General features: G+C 46.4%; 1 protein-coding gene and 1 non-coding gene across 3 annotated transcripts in view; one reads left to right on the top strand and one right to left on the bottom strand.

Moving 5' to 3' along the window:
- Nucleotides 1-7,104: 7,104 nt before the first annotated feature.
- Nucleotides 7,105-7,176, bottom strand: trnaa-ugc. The gene has a single exon. It is a non-coding gene; the product is annotated as a tRNA-Ala (tRNA).
- A 976-nt stretch (nt 7,177-8,152) lies between these two features.
- The window catches only part of reck (reversion-inducing-cysteine-rich protein with kazal motifs), a 41,670-nt gene continuing 34,060 nt past the window's right edge, over nt 8,153-15,762 (top strand). Inside the window, exon 1 of one of the 2 annotated variants that reach the window (XM_035619195.2) lies at nt 8,153-8,369. In XM_035619195.2, the coding sequence (XP_035475088.1) occupies nt 8,297-8,369 (73 nt within the window). In that variant the 5' untranslated portion in view covers nt 8,153-8,296. The remainder of the gene's footprint in view (nt 8,370-15,762) is intronic. The other variant, XM_035619197.2, reaches the window with a different exon arrangement.

Raw genomic sequence — 15,762 nt, 5'->3', positions numbered from 1 at the left:
TCTGGCCCGGACCCAGGCGTCTTGATGTGATGCACTACCACGGCCACCTGAAAGCCAATAGCTCTCTGACGTGCCTGGGTGTTTTCACAGCAACACATAGGTCACAAAGGTCGGTCTCATCCTGGCAGAAGCTTCGGCAGCATCTGGCTTTGTGTGCGACATGGCATACCGGAATCTTTTGCTTCTGATATTTTTGTTTTCGTTTTGAGTTGACACCTGTCTGACCGCTTCTAGCGTAATGTTTGCTGGTGTCTTTCCCCTGTTTGCTTTTCTTAGAATTTGTATGACCATTTGACCGTTTCCAAATACAAGACTCAAAGTGAATGAGCAAATTGTAAGCGGTTTGTTCTCTTTGAAGAGTGGACAGTCTGCGATCCCAGCAGTGGCCTCAGCACGAATGAAGTCCATGTGTACATGCATATGTGCTGCTGCCCACACTGCTGTTTTGGGAGGTGTGTATTAAATATGCATACCGCACGTGCACATTAGCAGATGTGGGCCTCGGTAGCCTGCATACGATCCTTCTGCATGATGTTCAGTGTGCTGGGATGTTTCCCGATGCTGCAAAGCTAAAACAATACGCAGTGGAGACAACTTCTCCTGTAAAGTGTAGCATTCCGGGGCGGAATCAAATATCTGAAAATCAGCCTTGAGTCGGGATTGAGCTGTGATTCACAGTCCTTGTTTCAAGTCTGTTTCACCTTTGACCACGGCGAAAGGTGATGTCACAATGGTGCTCGGCCATCCTGGGATATATTTATACATCAGTGCCACAAAGTGAGAAATGAAAGCAGTAAAGGTGAGCCAAAACGAGACTTTGGGCTTGTTAAATTGTTAAATCACTGCGAGGGCATTGTCGAAATGGACAACAATCCGTCAAGAGGCAAAAGGCCACGAATGGTTGTGTTTTTCCTTCTGCGACCGGCTGACTTTCAGCTGCCAAGGCACACACACAGACAGAGGGTCGGAACTTTGTGTGTCTGTTCTCGTTTAATATGAAATGTGGTCTGCATTTTCTACATGGCTTTTGTGAGCCTGTGGTGTTTTTTAAAAAAAAAAAAATGTCTTTGAAGCCCAGTGGTACCTCAAACTGTGTGTAACGCCATCGCTATTGGACAATTAGCTCATAATTGATTATCCACCACTGACCGTGGCAACACGACCAGCATGCGTCCCTTTGTTTCCCCCTGGTACGCTTGGACCAAGGTGTGAGTTCACCTCCCGTGACGTCACGGCAGGCGTTGAGTCGATGGAAAAAACACCCGCCGTGACTTCATTGATTGGCAAGCCGCCGCCGCTGCCGCGCGGGACGCGCTGGGTTTTCCGGGGGACCTGCAGCGGGGCAGCTCGGCAGCAGTGTTTTACCCCTCGCGATTCAGCATAGTGATCAGCGTTAAACTCCGGTTTGTGGGACCTGAGGGGACTTTTATAGAGGGTAGGGTCGTCGGGGATAAAAGACGACCTGTAGAGAGTTAGTAACCTTCACTGGCACGAGCTGCAAATTGCGGTCGGCGTCTTGGTTCGTCGAAGCGTAGTGCCAGTGTGCAGTTCCTCAAGTCGCCACTAGAGGCAAACCGCTTCAATCAAATCACATCACTGCAATGTTCAGCACAATAGCGGGAGTGACGCCTCGTTCATTTTCATGTCACTCTGTTGACAACGGTCACGGAAGAAACAAAACTCAATTTCGATGGAATGTTGCTGTACCTTTGGATGAACTGCAGACTGAAACATATACCCACAGAGTTTTCAAAACCAAAATGGCACCAGCGGCGTTTCCAAGGCGTTCTCTGTTTAAGGCGCTTAAAACACTCCAGGGTCGTGTGGACGTCGGACCTAGACGTCGCAGAAGACTCAACTGGCCAATCCGATTGTGAAACTTCCGCACTCAGCCGCGTGGCATTTGGTTGGCCAGGGGTCTAACTTCATCACTCGAGCTGTCGTCAGACTGGGAACTCCGGAGAATGTCCGGAAAAATTGGGTTCAGATATTTTCCGCAGTTTGCCTTATGTTCCGTATGCATTCAAGATATTGATTTGAATGCAATATCTGAAAGCATCTCAAGTCAGTCAGTCAGTCAGTCAGTCAGTCAGTCAGTCAGTCAGTCGCGTGCAGTTAAATCGGCCTCCAACGTTGCGGTTCAGGAATGAACAGGCCCCGCGTCATGCTCCCAAATGAAAGCCCGGGAAGAGGAAGTTGGAGCACGTGTGAGCAGACCTCAGCGCAATCTGGTATCAGATGAAATGAGACTCAGTCACCGAGTTCTGGCTCATTTATTGGCGTCTCGTAACCGCAGAGTACAGAGGCCACATTGTAGGCCCCCGTAGGCAGGCCTTACCTATATGTTTGTATGTGCGTGTGCTTCTCACTCCCATGGCTTCTCACATATGGCCTCCAGGTGCACTCCCCCCCCCCCCCCCCCCCCAACACATATGCTCACCGTAGCCGCACACATTTCCCCGAGATTACCATGAAGAGCTCTTAGTAAAAATAAACTCTCCGTAGCTTTGTTCGTGCTAACCACTGATTTATGTGATTAAAGCAGCATTAAGTAATACTTATGTATTTACTATGGGCCAAACTCTGAGCTTTTCATTCGCCCCGTTCGTGGCGGTAAAGGTCTGGTGAAATGATGCTACCTGAGGAGCTAGAGTCTCCAATTTAATTAATAAAGGCAAAAACATCTTAACATATTAGCCCTAGTAGCCATAGCAAGTTATAATATGTCAGGATAAGAGTTGGCACCTGGTTGTGGAGTTCATTTGCCCCAAAGCAAGGTGGCCAAAAGGAAATTCAACGACAGCAGACCCACTACTATAAGAATACTCATTGAAAGATTTTCATTTTCAATGTCAATTACACTCCATTGTGGAATATAAAGCTGTCACTCAAGGACCCTCATTGACAAATGTTGGTCTTCATTGGTGTAGAAATCCAAGGACAAACACGGAGCTCTCAGCCGTCAGTCTTGACACCTGAGTGCAGGGCCGCAGGTGGCCCCCATGTTATTTCTTTTTTTTTTTTTACTTCATTCTACCTGCAATGGCAAGTTTGAGTCATGAAGTCAGCCATTTCAAACCAAGCAAACAGCTCAACGGTAAAGGTGGATTTACAGAGCAACAAAAGCGAACCACATGTTCATGGTTCGCCCATCCATCATGGCTGACACCAGAACACTGACAGAACCCGCTCTTTTCTATTTTTCTGTGTTTTCACTGTCTGTGTGTGTGTGTGTGTGTGTGTGTGTGTGTGTGTGTGTGTGTGTTTGCCACTTTGAGCTTGTATGGACATATATTGTACATGAGCAGCCAGTGTGAACTTGACAGATATTGTTTGCTTTGGGAAATGTATAGGGTTTCCATTCACACCTTCACTGTGACCCAGGCCTCAGTGTGTGTGTGTGTGTGTGTGTGTGTGTTTGTGTGCGCGCTGACAGGCGGTGAAAGGCAATGCGATGCACACCAACACATCACATGGAATATCTCCAGTGAAAAGGCAGAGCATACGTCTTCCTTTGGACTGATTAAAGCCCTAACAAGTCAACACATGGGACAGCAGTAACGTTTTTTGCCCATTGCATGATGAACTAAGGGCGTTTTCACACTTGCCTTGTATGGTCGAGGCCTTCAGGCTTTTCAGTTTAGTCTGAAAGTTGTGAAAGTTGCCTAGCACCAAAATTCAGTCTGACCAAAAGAGATGGTTTCGGTCCCAATTGAACCGAACAATGGTTTGGTTTATTAACTGTGTGAAAACAACTTTTTGGGATAGTTCGAACTTTGCAGGAAGTTGAGACAATTATACAAATTGAAGAAGAAATGAACTGTGGTACCACATTGGGGGGGGGGGGGGGGGGGGGGGGGGGGGCAGAAATTTTTGCCACATTTGGATCTTTCTACCTCGTTCCGTCGCTCTCCGTACTTGCAGCGGTGTGTCAGCGGGTCTTGTCAACCATGAATAAGAGTTTCTGAAACTATGAATGGAATTTATTATTTGTTATTATATGAGTGAGCTTTGTGTGTGTGTGTGTGTGTGTGTGTGTGTGTCTGTGTGTGTGTGAAAGTGGGCTACAGAGCACATCGTCATGAATGAGTCAATATGGATCATAGTCATAAACAACACATCCGTCCTGAACTAAACTTTGTCCTGCTAATACATTTCATGTTTATTTTCAAAGGTAAACAACTCTAATTTGGTCCCATCCACATTTTAGTAACAGGCCCATGCACGTGCGTGCAGACACAGATCTGCGAAACTGTGTAATGACTGAAATTCAACGACATCTGCTTGGTTGGAGACCTAATGGAAAACAACAACACTGAATTCATCATGGTGTTTTGCTTCGTCTGCCATGACAATGGCTCTCTATGCCGGAGCTGTGAGCCAGTTGGCCAGTCAGTGACGGATGGAGCCTCTGGCCTCGGGGTTTGTACTGTAGGTCTGACAGCAAACAAGAGACTCTCTCTTCAACACGCTACTTTTTATTTTTTTCCCTCCTCTCCAGACTCCTGTTCAGTCAGCTGCCTCTGCTGTGGGCAGATGTGTGTGTGTGAGTGTGATAATTATTTATTATCACCGTTTTTGGCGATTTTCATATTGGTGAAAAATACAAAATAGTACTGAGCCTCACTTTTGATAAAAATGCACCATCCCAAAGGGTCTACACACCTCTGCAAAGGGATCTGAATTTAAACCTTACAAAGTAAATATCCAGCTCTGGTTAGGACGGAGTGGAAGAATCGGCAAAGACAATCGAGAAAATAATTTCAAATCTTTTGCTCAGCATGTTGTGGAGAAGGGTGCTGCAGGTTTATGAACATTTACAGCTAATGAACATTTTCTTAAGCCTTGTTTTAGCACAAAAACAAATTTTCATCTTGATTTCCTCATTATGAATGGAATGTGGTGGAAGTAGGGACTGTCGTCTACTAACCCGAAGGTCGGCAGTTCAATTCCCCACTTCTCCCAGTCCGAATTGCCTCTTCCGGCAGTGTATGAGAGTGTATGTATGAAACTGCAGTAAGCAGCAACTCTGTATGAATGTGTCCATTTAACCCCGCCTGTCTTTGCACTTCACTGATGATGTTACTCAGACAGAGCACAACATCAAATATCAAGACTACAGAATCAGCTGTGTGAGTCCTTGAGGTCTTAAAAAAAACGAATCTCTTAATTAAATATGAGATTACAATGCTGCTATTTTAATTGCTTCATCATTCATTAACGTCACCTTTATATGTTTTGAGTTAATAGTACTAGTCCTGTGTCATGTGTTTTAAAATGAAAGGACCATCTATCCCGGGCCACCCCAGTACATCGGTATGAATACCCACGATTCATCCTCCTCCACTCTGCTGCCAGTTGTCCCTCTCTCTCCGGGGGCCCCTCGCCATTCATGCCGATCGACAGTATGATGTAGCCGCATGGGGCCAAAGTGCTGACTCCAGCCCCTGACATCCTCCCTCGCTCACGACCTTCGACCCGTTACAAAAGAGGATGACTCCCTGAACACAGATTTCCCTGCTGTTTGACAGCTGTATGGCACAAAACGCCGCCTGGCCCTGTTGACACGGGCATTAAGAGGCACAATGAGGAGACAGACTGGAACCCCCCCCTCCCCTACTCCTCCTGGAAAACAGCACTTCCTGTAACTGGGTGGGTGTATTGGGAAATCTCTCTTACCTGAATGGTTATCTTCACATGCTGGCATTTTCAACTTTGTCTATGAGGTTCAGTTCTGTTATTAATAGAGGTAGAAATAATTTTCTTAGGGTTCCACATAGTTCTATGAACAGCACAAAGAAATCTTATTTCTATAACTGTTCTCGCTCAGAGGATCCAGAATCTGAGACCGACTTTATCACATAGCCATTTCAATTTGTGCCGACAGGCATTAAATGGGAATCAAAATAAAAAGATGCTCTAAACAGCAAGAGGAAATAAATACTCCACTTCTTTAATATCCCAATTAACAAAATGGAAGACAGGTGTCAGGAGTGTTCTGAAAAGAGATCAGCCAAGATGGTTCGACACGATAAGCGTGATACAGTCGGCCTTGGAGCACTTTTATTCATGTTGGCCCCCCTCGTCCCCGGAGGAGTGAAGACTCCCTCTCTCTTTTGGACGGATCCAGTTGAGGCGAAGTGCAGTGCTTAGGTCCAGGTGAGGCGCAGAAGAGGGAAGTACAGGTACAAAGACAAACAACCCTTGTTGATCTACATGTAAATTTATCATATTTGATTGATTTTAATGGGCAGAATTAGAAGGTGAGAGGACGTTTTAGCACTACAGCTTCTGTCAAGAGTCATCTTACCCTGATCAATGTGTAATCTGGAGCAATGTTTTCATTAGCATTATGTGCAGAAGAAAACTATGTGATTTTCTTTCTTACACGCAGACTGATGGCGCTAATAGTGTAGGATGAAATATTGTAATCGTCAGGTTGCTCTCTATTTATAGAAAAGCAGTATTTTACTGTGTCCCTTTCCTCAGTCCTGATTATAATGCTGTAAAAGTGAAGCACTACAACGCCCAGCTAAAGCAGGTGACTGCCTGCCAGTAAGTTACTGTTCATTCTATTTTTTCTTTTGCAGCGCACCTTAAATTGCAACACGATTTCGCTGATGGATACACTGCCGCACTGGTTTTTCTCTGCTGCAATTATATTACAGCAATGTACTGGAATGTAAAATATGCCAGATAGCAGGCATATAACTGGCTACCAGAAAGTTGCTGTGCAATTCACAGTAACCCCAGAGCAGACAAATGCAATCTGTGGATGAAGGCTGCAAGATTTGTTCTAATGGCGCACAAGTCCCCAAAGTGTATCGCATCATAAAATCATCCCTTCACCTTTTTTGCTGCAAATTTTATTTAAAGATGAAATTAAAAGTTTCACTTATTTTTACCCAATCATCCATCATTACCCATTATGAGCACTATAAATGTACATATCTATACACCAGCATCCCAGGCACATAATACTTTCAGATATTTCAGTATTCCATTACATTCATTTTGTTTAAATCCAAAGCAACTTAGAACCGAGGCAGGTATAGCATTAAGGGCCCTGACCTGGAGTCAAACGGTGACGGCCAAAAAGCTGGTTGGAGATTCCGGGGATTGAACCCGGGGCCTCATACATGCAAAGCATGCGCTCTACCACTGAGCTACATCCCCTTGTATGGCTTGCAGCCTGTAAAATTATTCAGGTTTTGTAAGAAAAGATGGTTTTCAGGTTGGTTTCCAAGATTCTAGTGGCATCGCAGTTTAACATAGCTGATTATAATTCATATTTGTTTTAAAAACTTCACAGGATTGTAGCTGCTGTGGACTATCATAATCAGCCATTCTCAGGGGGGGCGCTCTCAGTTTGGGGCAACAGTCTGCATCGCCAACGCTGTTGCACCGCCCCTGCAGGTCTGGCCAGTTTTTCTTGGGCGTGTGGGTTAGGATGATTGATGTAATGACTTGTAATTCTGGTAAACACAAGTTTGCAGTAAACAAAAAAAAACAAAACAACACACTGTGCCATAAGAAAAGTAGCCATTTATGAATGTTTTCTAAACTAGGGCTGGGCTAGGGGTGGGCGGTATTTTGAATCTTGATATATATTCGATGTATTAAATTACTATATATCGTGAAAACCGCGACTACAAATTGTCTATGTAAAATTTTTGTAAAGGCTGCCGCCATGAGACTTGATTTGAAGTTTAAAATTGTCCCAAATAGAAACCACGAATGAATAATAATTAAGATTAGAGAATGTTTTAATACCGACATCCGTTGTTTGTAATGTCCAAATTTCCCCATTGTGGGAAAAATAAAGGTTTATCTAATCATATCTTTAGAGGACATTTAAAAAAATATTGCAATAAATATCGTGTATCGCGATATAACAGAACATATATTGCGATATTATTTATTGGCCCCATACCCTGGTCCTCTGGAATACGCTCTCTAAAGTGTGTCAGGCCTGTGCGCATGCATGAGAAAGATTAATGTAATGTCTTACAAGGTGATGGAGGGTTCAACCTCCAGTATTAAACTGTATCACATAACTGTTGCTCCATGATTAACCTAGGTAGTGTACTGCGCATGTCCCCTGATCTCCACACACCAAACGGGGGCAAGAGAACTTCCTCTGACCGGGGGGAGAGAGAGAGAGAGAGAGAGAGGGAGAGAAGAGAGAGAGAGAGAGAGAGAAAGTGGGGTATCGAGCAGTGATCCATGGAGCTTATCATCGCGCTGCTGTTCCCTACGTCTTCTCGTCCACGATGCACTTCGGGATCGCAGTAAGATGCGTGTGTGTCTCCAGATAGTAACTTTCCTCTTCGCCCTCAACTTGTGCTGCCCGCCGCTCCGCGCTCAGGGTGAGTTCCCATCCCCACAGCTGCGAGTCGTCTGTCCGCGGAGGGAGCCGCCTTGTGTCCGCCGCCGTGCCAGCGGGACAGCGACAGGAGAAAATTGCACTGCAAGATAAAGAAAAAAACAACAACGCTGACTGTGTAGAAGTGAAAGCGGGACTGCGCCTGTCCTTTTTTACGCGGCAGGTTTCGCGACCGAACTTCAGTGACAGTTGGGCATCGTGTTGCGTTCAGTGCGCCGCGGCGAACTCCGCTCACAAGTCGCTCACTTGAACGCCCATCCGCTCATTTGTTGGACCCTGAACACGCCGCAGACCATTTTCAAATACGCATTTGGCACAGCGGAGGTTCTCTTGCGAGTTCGGCTTGCGAACTGGGGCTCCGGCGTGCGTCGTTGCCCGTAAAACCCCGAGGTGGCAACTGGCTCAGGGCGCTAGCTGCCGCCCACCGCCGCAGCGAGTATGGGTGCGAGGGTGACGGCAGGAAAGGCAAGGAACGATCGTAAAAGCTGCGCTTTAAAAAAAAAAAAATGAAGGCCGAGTTCAACCGCGTATCCTGGACACTCGCAAAACAAAGTGTTAGAGACGATTCACTACGCCGAAACGGAGAAGGGGGAAAAAAAAGAAGCGTAAAGTTATTTCCAACGTTAGCGTGAACGCGGCGCGCGGAGGGTGCGCGTCCCGTTCAACTCCGGGAAGAGTCCTCGGAAGTTTTAGGGGAAAACTTGTTGATACCAACTTTCCACTTTGGATTCCCTCCTGTTTTTTTTTGTCTAATGCGGAGCTGTGGTAGGGTTTTTTTTTTGGAAAACAAGATTTGTCCTTGTCTGAGAAATAGTAAGGATTGAAGGAAAGGAAGGAAGGAAGGAAGGAAAGGAAGGAAGGAAAGGAAGGAAAGGAAGCAGATCTGACTGAGGATCTGGGGGGAAAAGAAACCGTTATGTGCAGTGTAGCTCTTTTACCCCTCACATATCAATCATAGGAGCACGTAGCTTCTGTTATTCAATCGTAAAACATCTTCAGATTCAATAGCAGTCATTGAAGAAAAAGAAATATCTAAATGTCATTCCCCACATCTCTGTGTTTCCCATATTTCGCCTCTCAGAAGTCGCCGTGTTATTATTGGAAGCAGGTACTGATAGGTGGATAGGATTACTAATTCCTCTGTGTTTATTGTCCATTGTCTAAATCGCGTTTGATGAGTTTTCATCTGCCTGCACGTTTGAATGAAGTCTGTTGGACTAATTAAAAAAAAAAAAAAAAAGAGGAAGAAGAAGAATAAGAAAAGCAAATGTGTCTGACTGACGTGCGTATTAGCTTTCTCCAGGGGTGCTAATGAATTCAGTGGGACTTAGTGGGGGGGGGCTAGGACAAACACTGTGAGGTGTGTGTGTGTGTGTTGTTGTTGTAGAGCAGCTGTCCTTGAATTTGCTTTCCACTTGTTAATTGGCCGAGTCCACACGGAGCTGCCACTTTGTGCTCCGCTGCTACATTTCTTTTTGAAAACCATTTGGCGAGGCGTCCGTCCATCCTCCCTCCCTCCCTGCGACCTTCTTCTTCTGCTGTTATCTCGCATGTGTCCCAGCTTCCCTCAGCCAGTGTTTTATCTAAAAGGAGTGTGTGTGTGTGTGTGTGTGTGTGTGGGGGACGGGACGGGACGGGACGGGACGGGACGGGGGGCTCCTCCATGGGGCAGGGTTATAAATTGGTCTAACATGCTTGTGGGTGTAGGTCTTTGATGTTGCGTCCACATGGGTCCAGGATGTGGATTTGTTCTCTCTCTGGCTAAATATCACTTTGTGCAGTTCTTCTTTTTTCTTTTCTGGCACATCTGCCCCTGGAACATAAAAAGAAACATATAGGTCTGAAGAGTCTCACTTGGGCAGCACATTGTCTCTTGTGTCAATAATGGAGGTCTGAGAAAATCTTTTAAATAAGAAGAAAAAAAGGGGGGGGGGGTGTTATCAGTGTGATGAAAAGCACCATGTGGTGGAGGCGATCAGCCGGTGGTGCCCCAGAGGAAAGATGTGGCCTCTCCTCCTCTTTCTCCCTCTCCACTCTTTACTCGGCGTAGAAATTCCTCGCATTTCTTTTCCTGCTTCTCCTTCTTCCTCTACTCCCCCCCCCGCCCGCCCGCCCCCTCTGTCGAGTTTTTGCGAAAAACTTCTCGCCTCCGTCGCTTTCATGTTGCGATTCGGTTGTGGAGCTAGCCGTGAGAGAATGCATCTGGAACCAATTTGGCCGCTCAAAGCAGAAAGGGGAAGGGAAGGAGAAGGGGAAGGAGGGAAGCGAACGCCAGCCCTCTTCTTTTCTTTTTTTCCATGTCCGCTTGGGAGCAGGCATTGAGGGCCGGAGACTCCCGCGAAAAAAAGAAGTAATTATATAGTTTTGTGAACGCAAGATTAAAGTGCAGTCCAGGTTTCGTGGCCCTTCCCCTCGCTATAGTGATTGCTGAATTGACCGTGAAATATAACGGGTTTTTTCCGACCGTCTTACCCACCGCCGGTGTTTTCTCAAGGCTAAATATAAAGCAGGAGAAACCCGCCCTGTGGATGATTCTAAAAATGTGCATATTACATCTATTTCGGAGAATGCGAAGCAGCGATTCGCCGTTTATTCTCAGAAGGAGACGTCACTTGTATCAAAACAGTTTTGCTTTGACTACGAGACCCCTCCCCCCCCCCGCTGCCGTGGCCTGTGATCCCCGGAGACGCCGGGTTCAAAGCGCTGCGCTATCGACGGCGGCATCAACAGCAGCAACAGTCTCGTCGTAGTCGGGGGTTCGCGTGACGGTGAGCGGCGCGGGCGTTTTTGTCAGAGCAGCAGGGAGGAATGTTTTTCGCCGTGGACACGCCGCACGAGCCGCATCAGGGCCGGGGGCTTTTATCATTGAGCGCCGGCTGCTGAAGTCAACAGCGACGCTGCTCCAATCTCCCGCGTGCACCTGCGACTCTCGTCACCAATTCAGATTCCATGAAAGCCTGAAGGTGAAGGTGAGCGTGGTGTTAATCCGCGTCGGTGCCCGCGCTCATTGTGTCGTAGTTCCAGTTCAGTGCCGGTGACGTGAGGAAATACACAAAATGTAGAAGCTGAAGAACATTTTTCCCTTTTGCAAATGAAATGAGAAGAGGAAACTGTTGAGCTTGTGGCAATGTGCAAAACTCAGTGTAAACTGTATGTGGTTGCTGATAAAAAAAATAATAAAGGAAGAATGATAGGTTGGTATTAAAAACACTCATGAGAAACAAAGCAGTTTAAGAAAGTTTAAATTCAGGGTATAGCGCTACAGCTCATTGTGGGATTTCTTGGGTCTTCCGCTGTCATATTGTAATATTGACCTCACTGTGTAAAGTGCCTTGAGACAATGTATGTTGTCATTTGGCGCTATACAAGTAAAAAGTTGAATTGAAATTGAAAAAGGATTCAGGATCATACGTGGTGTGACTCATTCACTGACACCACGTATGCGCGACAGCCGGCACGAAAAAAGTCTAGGAAAATGTACGGAGCAACTGTTGCGGACGTTTCGTGTTCTCACGTTCAGCAAAAGTTTTTTTTGGGGGGGGGGGGGATATTCTCTCGGTTGTCGCCCCTGTAGCTATACATCGCATTAGCAATAAATAAAGGGCTATTCTAGGATAATTGCATTATCTTTTCATTTCCTTATGGTCCTACGTAGATACCCTATTTGGTATATTTAGTCTTTTTTTATGCAATTCAAAATAAATGCTTTCCCAGGAAGGCTGTTCTAGTAAAAGAAAAATCATCCAATTAAGCCGTGTTTGTGTTTCAATGAAACTTGAACCAACAAACTTTCCATTTCCAATTTAATTGGACCATTCGGCCGGACTGTGACCGAGAGAAGGCAGATCCGAGGAGAGCCTCAGAGAGCGCAGTCTGGTCAGACGACCCGTTTGGTCAAGACGTGGGAAATCCGCAGACAACAGGAAATCAAAAGAAGATGCCTTTTTTTTTTCTAACAATTTTTCATTGCATCTCAAAATCAAAAAAAAATCTGCGGGACATCTGTGTTTTCGTATTATTAAGTAGCAACAGTTTGGAGCAGGTGTTGTTGTTGCGTGGCCAAGTGTCTGCGGTGTGGTCAGAGAGGAAAAACCTCCTGCGTCGGATTAGAACCAGAGCGGCTACGATCAGTCTGATGCACCCTGGCAAAGGGACGCGCTAGTGAGGCTGGTGGGCGTGTTGTTGTTCCAGTAGAACAAACAGGACGTCCCACACTCTTCTACCTCATTGTTCATGTCAGCAGAGCATCATCCCACCCCTCTTCCTCTTTCATCCCTCCACTCCATCCTCCTGCACAACCTCTCTCTCTGTCCCCGCCTTCTTTTCTCAACCTGCGTTTGTCCAGCTAGAGTCTTGTCGGTGCTCTTTTTTCCCCACATTAACACCGTCACAGACGCATTTCACACAGAGCAGCTGGGCGTTCGGGTCCTCGGTCAGGGGGAGGGAAGAGGCCGCTAAGCCCCCCCCCCCCCCCCCCCAGCAACTGTAGGAACCTTCCGCAGGAATTCTGTGGCGCCAGGGTCTAAATTAGGACACTGAGAAAATTCAGAATTGAACCTTTAATGTGGTTTTTGATCATGTTCAGGAAATAGTTGTTTGGTCCAAATCCCAAGATGATGTTTTGTTTTGTCCACACACCAAAGACTTACTGTCATATTGGAGCAAAGAAACTGAAAATATTGACATTTAAGAAGCTGAAATCGAGAGAATTTAGACTCTTTTTTCCATCATTAGATGTCGTATCATAAGTGATGTCATGGCAACCCGTACAATGCTTTTGATTTATGAACGAAATACGTGACCAGAGCATCGATGTGACGGCTTCGTTCTTCCTGTAGCAGAAACAGTGAAGGGTGAATCTACTGGTATTATTATATTATTATTATCCCTTCCCTCTCTCTCTCTGCCTCACCCTCTGTTCTGTCCCCTTCTGCCTCACTCTGCAAGGCCACATGTCTCCCATTATGTCATTTACCATTACACACACACACACACTCACACACTCACAATACAGGAGATCAGGTCTGCGTCCTCCTTTGAGTCTGCTAATTGAATATGAAATGAGGGAGGCAGGACATGCTCAGTCATCTGTGTGTGTGTGTGTGTTTGTGTGTGTGTTAGGCAAATGTTCTTTCTCTGATCAAATGAAGGGTGTATTCTGCAGGAGTTTGTGGCTGGTGTGTGTGTGTATGTGTGTGTGACTACACACCTGGTTGTCATGTGGCTGGACTTGTCAGTCCTTCTTCTTACATAATACACACACACACACACACACAGCAGACCAGAATCTGCTGCACGATATGGATTTTTAACATACCGCCGTCGGAACTATAGGCAATAGCTGTAATGTTTTCAACTGGCAGCAAATGACATAATATTGATTGACACTGTGCAGACTGTACTCAGAGGTGGAAAAAAGCTCGAACACTAATAATTCTCAGCGAGTCCCCGTAGAAAAAACATCCAGCAACATTTTGCCGAATGCTTCTCTGGTGCAGTGTTGTTGTTGTCGTCGGTGGTGAAAATAACAACGGTGCCTCGTATTAACTTGATCACGGGCCTAAATCAAACGTGACAGTCAGTTGACTGTTGGCTCCGCGCGGCGCGCTGCTGTCACGACTTGTCAGAGATACTTTGGGTGAGGGAAGACCTTCCAGTCCAAAAGGCCACAAATGAACCGATTTCCCGCGGATCATTGTCTGTCTTTCTAGCCGTAGCATGTCCCCATCTGAACTGTGACTCCTGTCGTCCCAAAGGTTCAAGCCTAAAGGACCATGGGCTCAGGAAGCTCCGTGTCAGAAATATTAGGTCCTTCGCCAGGAACACGTATGAACGTGAAGCCCCGGAAGCTGCGAAAGTCTCAAATTTTTTTGAACACCATCAATAAAAATGCAAAGGGGAAAAAAACAAACAAACACAACCCTACATTTTTCCGATTCCGCCCTCCCTGCTCTCCACCCAACATGCTCGCCGGCATTCGTCTGCGCTCCGCTCTCCGTATGGCAAATCTCAATTAATCCATGCACAGGAAGTGACCTTTGCCCCCCATCCATTAAAGTCTCCCCCCAGAGAGTCTGCAGACGCCCTGAGGAATGCAGGAAGCAGAGTGGCAGCATGCGAGCGCGCCTTCTCTCTCTCTCTCCTCTGCTCCTGCACACTCTGAATGAATTGTTCTTTTTCTTTTCCTTCTGTCGTCTGCGCGACGGAGCGTGGAAAAAGCGTACGCGCGACACATGCACCGTCAATTTCTTTTGGTGCCGCTGCTTGATGCCGCGTTCTCCGCGAGGGGGTGGGCCCCGCTTCCTACGAAAGTTTTGGGCCTCCGCGAGTTTGTTGTTGAATCTTTTAAACCAATTTTTGCCCGGGAGAGGAGAAAAAATAGAAAAAGGAAAACCACATTCAACAAAATGAAAATGGCCGGCACCCGGCGGCGGTGTTAGATACATGCAGTTTGTCGTCAACGGGCATCCGTTTTTTGTGCTGCGGATGAAAGCCAACACGGGGACCAGGAACCAAACGTGAATATTCACAATTCTGTAAAGTTGTTTTTTATTGAGACACGGATTGCGGTTGAGGAGGATGAGGAGGAGGATGTGACGCGTTTGTTGTGGTCGGAGGCTCCTGCCAATCTCTCAGTCTACTTTGATTTACATGCACTCGTCCCTCCTCAGACACTCCCATTACCAAAGCATCGCTAAAGAAAGGGGGGGAAAAAAAAAAGGGTTTGATTTAGTGCTTTTCTGAAACGTGCATTCATCCCGACAGAAAGCGCCAAGTCACAGCGCTACGTCCGTGCATATACATACATACTCACACACACACACAGGAAGCTGGCTGGGAGGAAACCCAGAGTACTGTTACATTTACGTTGAAGGGGGGGAGGGGGGGCAGCTGGCTCCCAGTCACAGAGCGAGAGCGTGGCTGCTTTTTCCAGATTGTTTGTCATAAGGGAAATAGTGCTTTTTATCCTCTGTGTGTGTGTGTGTGTGTGTGTGTGTGTGTGTGTGTGTGTGTGTGTGTGTGTGTGTGTGTGTGTGTGTGTGTGTGTGTGTGTGTGTGTGTGTGTGTGTGTGTGTGTGTGTGTGTGTGTGTGTGTGTGTGTGTGGGGGGGGGTGTTAAGTCAACACAGGTGGGCTGAGATGTTCTCACACGGGCTCTACGGAAAGACATTGTTTTTGAGTTGCATTGTGGGAAGTGTAGGATTTTCCCATAGCGTCGTGGCACTCCCCCTTCTGCTAACATCGTGTGAAAATGAAACGAAACTTCAAAGCAGCCTTATATTTATTGCGACATTGACGCGCGGGAGATGAGAGAGATGAATTTATTATCATTCATCTGGAGTCGCCGTGTTTTATCCAGGCGTGATCACGTCGCCT

This window comes from Scophthalmus maximus, chromosome 21, assembly GCF_022379125.1.
Source record: "Scophthalmus maximus strain ysfricsl-2021 chromosome 21, ASM2237912v1, whole genome shotgun sequence".
NCBI classification, from domain to species: Eukaryota; Metazoa; Chordata; class Actinopteri; order Pleuronectiformes; family Scophthalmidae; genus Scophthalmus; species Scophthalmus maximus.
The sequence above is the reverse complement of the archived record's forward strand: the minus strand, read 5'-3'. Positions and strand labels throughout refer to the sequence as shown.